Below are 8,790 nucleotides of genomic sequence, written 5' to 3'. Positions count from 1 at the left end.
CTACATGAATGTTTAACTCAATTCAATGCTAAATATATGGTCTTTCCAGATGACAGTTGAATCACGATCTGCTACAAGTTGGTTTCACAACTAGAAGCCACTGAGGGATACAGAAGCAAAAGATAGTGATATGATATATGTTTATCTCTAGGTCGTGGCTGAATTTGATTGCAATAACAAAGAGTGATATGAGTGGTCGAATAAATGATGGGAAGTTTTGACCTAAAGAAACGAAATGGTGGCTGTTTTTGATGTTGGGCATGCCGTTGACAGGATAAGCCTAGTATGATGCACATTCCAATTGAGGCAAGTTGCCCTCTCGCATCCCCAAACACCAAAACAATCCAAGTACGTTCAAAGGCCGAACAACGCAATTTATGGAAACCCATATGTAAAGTCGCATTATACTCTGAATTTGAATTGAGAACCGTGGGTTTGATAGTAGTATTGTTTTGGAATCATTTAGAAAATACATAACCGATCGAGTTGGAAAGAACATATCGATCGAGGGTAACTAGAGAAAATGCTTGAAACGAAATGAGGTTCCGCTTATCACCGATTTGCTTCCACCTAGTACTCTACCACTTTCGATAGGTTTCCATATCAAGCACTATGTCTTTTTCTGCCTATCGATAGTCTACATTGAATTTCGCAGAGAGGGAATAATTAATATTTTGGTTTGTGCTTAATCATACGTCCACCAAAGTACACCAACATATATATATAAATTAATATCCCTAGACGTATGGGCTTAAGTGCAGATTACATCCACTAAAGAATAAAAAAAGAAGTCCAACGATTGAAAGGAAAAAAAAAAGAAGCGAAAAAAGAAATAGATTTTGCACGATGAGTTGGCAGAGATTATTCGTTCTTATGGACGGGGAACGGATTCTTCGTCTTGTCGTGGATCCATGGATGGCTTAATTGCAATGGTTTCCTTGACAAGGGTAATGATCTTCAGTACTCTCCAACCGATGGTCGGGGACGGCTGAAGACCGATTTTGGCTCTCAAGCCGATGACTATCTCACAGGCTATGGTGGTTTCGTAAATATGTTCGTAAAAATGTTAGCAACTAATTGTGATGTGGATGAAAAAATAGGGTGTGTTGTACGATAGACTATAGAGATTTAGAAATATATAAAAAGTCTGCAATTTAAATATAAAATCGATGATTCTAAGAAAGAAAATCTTTATGGACTCAATTTGAAATGAAAAGCAGAACAGAAATAATGCAGAATGAAGAATGAAAATAGCGAGGAACAAATATCATGGCTGTTCGACACACAAAAAAGATCAAGTTATAACATCACTAGTCAAATAAAACCTTCTTAATCTTTTTTTTTTTCCGGTGTGCACCCTGATATCTGGACGCCTAAAGGGCCCGACTAATCCAATTCGAGCAGGATTGACTCACTAAGGGTAAAAATTTCCAAGTGTTGATTTTTTTTCATTCATAATACTCAAATCCGAAACCAAATTTAAGGGAAACAAGCGACGAACTACTTGAATGAATCCATGTTGATTACCTTTTAATCTCTTTTTCCCCCAAAACTTTTGCAATGTAATTTTTTTTCTCGTAATATAGTAAGGAGATTTTTATTCATTACCCAAAATGATACATTAGAAATATTCAAACAAACCTTTGAAGATCGAGATAATAGTTGAAACCTCCTAAACTAACAATAACGAAATACCAATTGGGCTTGATTGAATTAGTCGAGACCCAATTGAGCTTCTGAATATCAGGGTTCACGCCGAAAAAAAAAGAAAGAAATATACAAGTCAACAATCATTGATCATCAAAACAGAGTATAATGAGCCTTCTAGAGCATCAAAAGCTGATTAACGCTATAAAATTACAATTGACCCTTCTGGAGCCGCGACTAAAACTTTGCCTGCAAGAATTCATAGCAAAAACGCGGTGGGAGGGAACAACGACTATATAGATAGCATGTGAAATCGGCTTCTTTTCTTGTAGTATGCAAAAATAATCATATGAGATCAGCTAGCCATAAACTGAATTTAGTCCATGACCCCAAAGAAATTGAAATTAGCAAGGATTGTTGTTGTGGGCCAATCAAGGAGGGCTTTTAGATGGGCCGAATAGCCCAGGTCCAGCCAGTACGAGGAGCGCTCCCAGCATTTTCAAGCTTGAGCCCACTCTAATTTTATTTTGATTTATTTCCTTCGGTTAATTTTCAATCTGCCCCCTGTAGTTCTATCATCGTCTTAAGATGCTCCTGTAGTGTAATTTGTACTAAAAGTGCCCCTATAGTTCGGGAACCTGTTTCATTCTACTCTATATATAGCTGACGCTAGAGGAAGCCTTTTAACGTCATGAGCACTATTAATTACTAGAGATATGGGAATTCTATTCCATATCATATCCAACATCAGTTCGCTCTCATTTTAGCGACATGCCATTCATGAACATAAGCAATTCTTAGTGGGATATTCATAGCTTAATCGATTCATAACCTATTTGATCGCAATTGTATAAATATATATGCACGAAGCGGGAAGAATTGTTAGTGAATTCTAAATTTGACGCCGTTAATAATTTGCTCGTAGTAGTTGGTTCTCGAAGAAGCACTACACAGAAAGTTTGGTACATTGCATTTGTCGTTCTCGACTAAAATTGTGTCTTGTAGATCCATATGTGGGATATCTATCTGAAAAGTAGAGGGGCGCTCAGTATTTTCTGGGGCTCCCATAGGCTATATGTGTTGCAGTCTTTGATTAGAACGTATGACACCAGAATGCGCACATGTTATATTCCGAATCACGACTTTGCTAGCATAAGACGCGTATTGTTCATGCTATTTAAATCAATCCCGAAAATATCCTTCCTTCTTTGGCGAAAAATCTCGAGAATCTGGAACTGATTTGAATGCAAAGAAAAAACAAAAACCAATTACCCATCATTTGTGTTCACATTGAATTCCTTGACCTGATGATCAATTGATCGTTCACGAGCAAAGCCATACGAACTGTCACAGCTAAGCTAAGAAGCAACGTAGGAATCATTGTCACCTTTTATAGTCATTTATTTTTTATTATTTAATTTTTTGTTTTTTGGGTAGAAATTTTTTCATCCTTTTGCCTCTCCTCAGAAAAGAAATTGAGTGGTCCACCTACTAGCTAGGCTAGCTCTTTAATTTGGGTTTCCTTTTTGGGCAGTCTATTATTCTTCGTACGTCTCTTCAACTATCCAAATTTGGTAATATTAATAAAGCCACCACTTGGCTGACTGACTAAAGACAAGGGGCGGTTAACAGTCACACCTTCATATACGTTCACAGTGGGTCCCCTACGGCATTTGAGTGTCTGGTCAATAAGAACCAGAAATCATCAAAACATATTCAACCCACCTGAAACTGAAAGTTGAAAATGATACGGTCAAGAAATTCATATGCATACCGTTTGTCGAATTCCAGTTTAGTCTTATATAAAGGAATGTGAGAGCTAGTCCGGATCACAGTACTCGGTTTTTTGTCAAAGTTCATACGAAATACTATATGATTTCAGTAGAGCATAACGTGCCACAAAAAAACATTGTTGTTTCTGAAAATCACAGTCCCACGTATACATATTATAACATGGAGACTGAATTTAAGTACGTCAATGATCCATTGTAAGTAGACGGTTTTGTCCCACATTGATATAACTTACAATTTATCGATACAACCACAAGACTGCTTCATTATGTATATATATTTAGATGCGGGTTGATGATTAGACATTATACATCATACGTGCCTCTTCTTGTTGAATATAATTTTGAATTATGGGAGAATCGGCAGAAATTGTTTCTTCTTCACGAGAGAATCCCTCCCCGCTTGCGGAAACAATTTGGTTGAAAAGTGCAAAAATTATCGGATTTATTTGTAATTTCTTTTATCAATTATTTGATATAACTTATATTAATTTGTTGATACATAACCTAGTTAACACAGCTGCTTCATCATGTACATTTTCAGAAAAAGATCAACGACTAGACATTACACATGGTACGAGCCTCTTCTTGTCGAATAAAATCATGGGAGAAATGGCAAAATTTCTTCAGGATCGATAATACCACAACACTGCTTCATTATATATATATATATATATATATATATATTTTTTTTTTTTCCAGATGAGGGTTCATAACTATACATTACACATAGTACGTGCCTCTTCTTATTGACTAAAACCTTGAATTATGGGACAAATGCGCAGAGATAGTCTTATTCACGAAACAAATCCCTCTCCCTTGCCGAAACCATCTGGTAAAAAAGTACAAAAATTCTAGGGTTTTTGTTTTTTCTTTTTCCAATTGTTAGAGTGAATATTAGTATAACTTAATTTATTTATATAACGCCTAACACTTCTTTATCATGAACATTATGTACCTCTTCTTGCCGACTAAAATCTTGAATTATGGGCTGATTGGCAAAATTTCTTCTTCTTCACAGGAGAATCCCTCCCCATTGTCGAAACCATTTGGTCAAAAAGTGCACAAATTCTAGGATTAACGGGTTTTCATTTTTCAATTATTACTACAATGAAAAACTAAAACATGTTTTTCTCATTAGGCTGACTGCCTTCTTCGCAGAAACCTCAGTAGAGAACATGCATGAATATCATTACCTTGTCAGTCACCATCTCTCTATCCTCCTCTCCCTCTCCCTCTCCCTCTCCCTCTCCCTCCCTGTTCCAATTTCAACAGAGGTAGTTGGGCTCTGACAGTGGGGTGGCATGGATGTAATTTCTAGATAAGGAAAGGGCATTCACCTTTATCAAAATTAAGGTTGGACTTAGCCAATAGCCTCAGCTCAAAGCCTCAAAACTTCCATAAATGCAGACATATTAACTCCAGAGAGCCATTCCCAGCCCCAACAAGAAAGAGTTTCAAGGAAAGAAGAAGAAGGAAGGAAGGGAAGCTGCAAGAAGAAGAAGGAAGGAGAAGATCATCAGATAGGTAATTAAAAAGCTTAACCTAACCCCATCCCTTGTTCTCTCTCTCTTTCTTTAATTGTTTTTGCATGTTAATGAGTAAAAATGTCTACAAGTTTTTCTGTGGATGCCCATTAGGGTTTTCAGAATACATGAAATTTCTACTTTCCGATCATTATAAACATATATAGCTAGTTCGTATTATGCGAACTCAATCACGTAGAATGATGCCTATCTGATATTAAAAGCATGCCCATATCTCTCAAAAATCCTACTATTAGCCTTTACTTCCGATTCTAAGTAAACCTGTAAAAGCTTCTCTCCGGTTTTCTTCTCGACAGGAAAAAGCCGGGGAATCGGAGCCACGGAACGGCCCCAAAAAAGGGTAAAATTCCCATTTCCTTCACCTTTCCGTAACAAGAGAAGATGAGCTTAGCTAATCAATGTGTGTGTGTGTGTTTTTTAAAGGAGTCATGGGTAGAGGAAAGATCGCCATTCGCAGGATCGAGAACAAGACCACTCGCCAGGTGACATTCGCAAAACGCCGGGCTGGACTTTTCAAGAAGACAAATGAGCTGTCTGTCCTCTGTGATGCACAGATTGGACTGATTGTCTTCTCGAGCACAGGCAAGCTTTTCCAGTATACGAGTGAAGCATCCAGGTAATATATGTAATTATACATTTAATTTAATTTGATGCTCTGAATGGGAATTTATTTGGATATCAATTGTGATCAGCATATGAGAAATTGGAATTGATAATGGAATTCTACGATTTTCACCAAGTTGTTTCCAAGCTTCTCGATTAACAAAGTGTTACCCAGGATTTTTAATAGAACGTTTCGAAATTATTTTCCTCAAACAGATCTTTGATTTATATATATCTTTATCCTTAATCAAGTCAAAAGTAAAATTTTCTCTGCATTTTTTTACTCATCGAGTTCTTAAAAGAAGAAGGAAGCTGTGATCACTGTTTGGTTGTTCAATTTTTAATTATCTTCAACCAAAAAAAAATCTAATTTTCTTTATTAAGAATTATTATTATTATTGTTTCATTCTTTTAGATCTCAGTCAAAAAGATTATTATTTTATTTTTTGTCTGGAATTTTACATGTAAAAACGCTGTATGCAGACTTCTGATTTGATAGTAACATTCAGTAGAGATGCATTTTTGTTTTCCCGTGAAGCATTTCTTTTTTGTTTTTTGGGGGGAAGTGTAGATGCATTTTATAATGGTGAGATTTGAAAAGAAAAATCATAAATAAAAATCGGAAAAAGGTTCTTACAAAAATGATGATTGCTTGATCACGTTAGAGTTGAAGGTCGGGTTCTGTTCGTTAATTTATACATTTGCATATTTGTATCCATACATTCATATATACATACGCAGAATTATAACTATTTGATTGCTTTTATAAGCTAGGGTTGATTTACATTAAACTCTTTAAAAATTCTTTGTTATTCTTCCTTCGTTTCATTTGAAAAATCTGTTGACAAAAAAAAAAATTGGCATGCATGAACTTGGTCAAGAATATAAAGATAAGTTGAGAACGAGAACACTCAAGATGTTTAGTGAAATTACTTTCATCATTCTTTCTAATTAATCAAATGTGAAATCTATGTGAGTGCAAATTGCAGCATGGAGCAGATAATAAGCCGGTACTTGACTGCGACGGGCTCTCAGATGCCACAGCCGACAGATGACCAGGTAAACTTAAATGAAAGCATGTCTATATATTCATATGCTAAGGTCCGGTTTTCGATCAATATCAAGATGGCCAATAAAATTAGATATATTAATCAATGTGCATATATAGCAACAAGTTCAAGCTGAGTTGAGGAGGATGAGGAGAGAGACCCATAATCTCCAGCTAAGCCTGCAACACTACACAGCGAATGATCTGAGCACCGTGCGCATCGAAGACCTCAATAACCTCGAACAGCAAGTGGAATACTCTCTGAACAAGGTTCGAGCTAGAAAGGTATGGCCCTCTCTAACTACTTGATTTAATGTTTCCTCTGTATCTTCACAGCTAAAAGGTTTTAATTATATGTCTCGAATCTGCCAAAACACGATGCTGATGCTCAGACTAGCCAGTATTTTTTTATATGAGGTTTCGATATCAAATAATAGACGTGTCCGTGAATACAATCTAAGCATAGTTTATATTGTTGTTTTGGCAGTATGAGCTCTTACAACAGCAGACAGACAATCTTCGGAGGAAGGTAATAGCCCTTCAAATTTCTGTTTACATTATTTTTCGTTTTACAATAAAGTATTATGTCAAATAACATTATTGTTTTGTCCTCAGGAGAAAATGCTGCAGGACGAAAATGAGAAAATATTCCACATGGTACGCTATCTGTGATTAAATGATTAACTACTAAGCTTACCTAATTATAAAAGCTACCTTTCATCGTCTTCGTTTTCGGTCTCTCACGCAATTTTGAAAATTTGAGGTCGACCATGAACATCATTCACTATATTAAGCCAATAGTTAAAGACTTAACCTAATGAAAGATTGGAGGAATGGATAATATAGCCGGGCATGTTTGAAACATGTTATGTCTAACCTGTGAATAAATCACTGTAATCTTGGGTTGGCTAACGTTGGATCAGATTAAGAACCAGCATCAGGTGGTACTTGAGCATCACCAGAATGAGCAGTTAGCTCTGGTTAGTGACCCGAAGCCAGAGGAAAGCCGAAACGTGCTGGATCAGTTCCCCTTTTTTGGAGAAGAACAGCCAAGCAGCGTTCTTCGACTTGCAGCTCAGCTCCCTCCAACCTTCCGCCCCTACCATCTCCAGCCTACGCAGCCAAACCTTCAGGATTTCAGTCTCCACCAACCGAACAACGGTATCTCCCTACGACATTTAAATTTGCTTTAAGTGTTATTTATTTTCAAATTAGTGACCATGCTTCTATGAAATATGGATTGACCTCTGATGCTGCTTCTGTATGTTCCCTTCAGATCATCAGTGATCACTGGCACAAGGTAATAGTCGATATTATTTACAAAGTGGAACATCATCCCAAAAAGACATAACCTCTGATGCTGCTTCTGTATGTTTCCTTCAGATCATCAGTGATCTCCCACGGATCAGTCTCTCGTACTTCACGAAGGAAAAGCGCATTGCATTTGATCGTCGGCCACGCACGCACTGCTATGAATTATCTTTCAAAAGTTTCCCTTAGGGATGATCTTCCACCTTGTAAATAATGTCGACTATGGATTTTACCTGCGTACATATAGGACCTATTTTACTTAGCTAAGCAGGTAAGCGAAACTATGATACGACATTGTGCGAACACTCTGGCCTTTGGGAATTTGCTGCTTGCTGCTAAATACTGATAGATATAAATTTGCGTTTGACAATATATCCAACACCAACGGACAACATTTTGTTTGGTTCAGCCATTCTGTTGGGCCAAGCCCAGTTCGACAGCATTAGATGGTCCAACAGATCAGATGCAATAGCCAAAATTGGGCTGTCATGTCTCATCAAAAACTTATCATATGGCCATAATAAGCCTCTGAAAAACATTGGTTGCTCCCGTCATGCCATGACGATAATTTCAATCCTCTCCGGTTGAAATGAAGATTCGCTTCGTTACTCTTACAATCGCTTGGCCGAAAAAGAGGAACTCTTGAAATCCAAGTGCTGATAATTGATATACAAAAGCTAGAAAATGAAATGGCAATTTGACTACGATCTTTATTAGTGTATATCCACGTGGTACATAATCACTTTTCAAAATTTCCACTAGGATGATACATTGCTATACCCCTTGAACATCTCGGACCTCTACTATATCCGGCCGGGATCCAGCAGTCGATTTAGTATCCGTA

General features: G+C 37.0%; 1 protein-coding gene across 2 annotated transcripts; it reads left to right on the top strand.

Moving 5' to 3' along the window:
* The first annotated feature begins 4,886 nt into the window (after positions 1-4,886).
* On the top strand, positions 4,887-8,286 carry LOC116210396 (MADS-box protein FBP24). Of its 2 annotated transcripts, none has more exons than XM_031544262.1 (10): positions 4,887-4,964; positions 5,281-5,324; positions 5,408-5,600; positions 6,577-6,646; positions 6,756-6,920; positions 7,123-7,164; positions 7,251-7,292; positions 7,571-7,796; positions 7,912-7,935; positions 8,019-8,286. In XM_031544262.1, exons 3-9 carry the CDS (start codon positions 5,413-5,415, stop codon positions 7,920-7,922), a joined length of 744 nt encoding a protein of 247 aa, XP_031400122.1. In that variant the 5' UTR covers positions 4,887-4,964; positions 5,281-5,324; positions 5,408-5,412; the 3' UTR covers positions 7,923-7,935; positions 8,019-8,286. The 2 variants fall into 2 exon arrangements, with proteins under 2 accessions (XP_031400122.1, XP_031400121.1); XM_031544261.1 differs by having other exon boundaries at positions 7,559-7,796.
* Positions 8,287-8,790: the final 504 nt, after the last annotated feature.

Source organism: Punica granatum, chromosome 6 (assembly GCF_007655135.1).
Source record: "Punica granatum isolate Tunisia-2019 chromosome 6, ASM765513v2, whole genome shotgun sequence".
Classification (NCBI taxonomy): Eukaryota; Viridiplantae; Streptophyta; class Magnoliopsida; order Myrtales; family Lythraceae; genus Punica; species Punica granatum.
The sequence above is the reverse complement of the archived record's forward strand: the minus strand, read 5'-3'. Positions and strand labels throughout refer to the sequence as shown.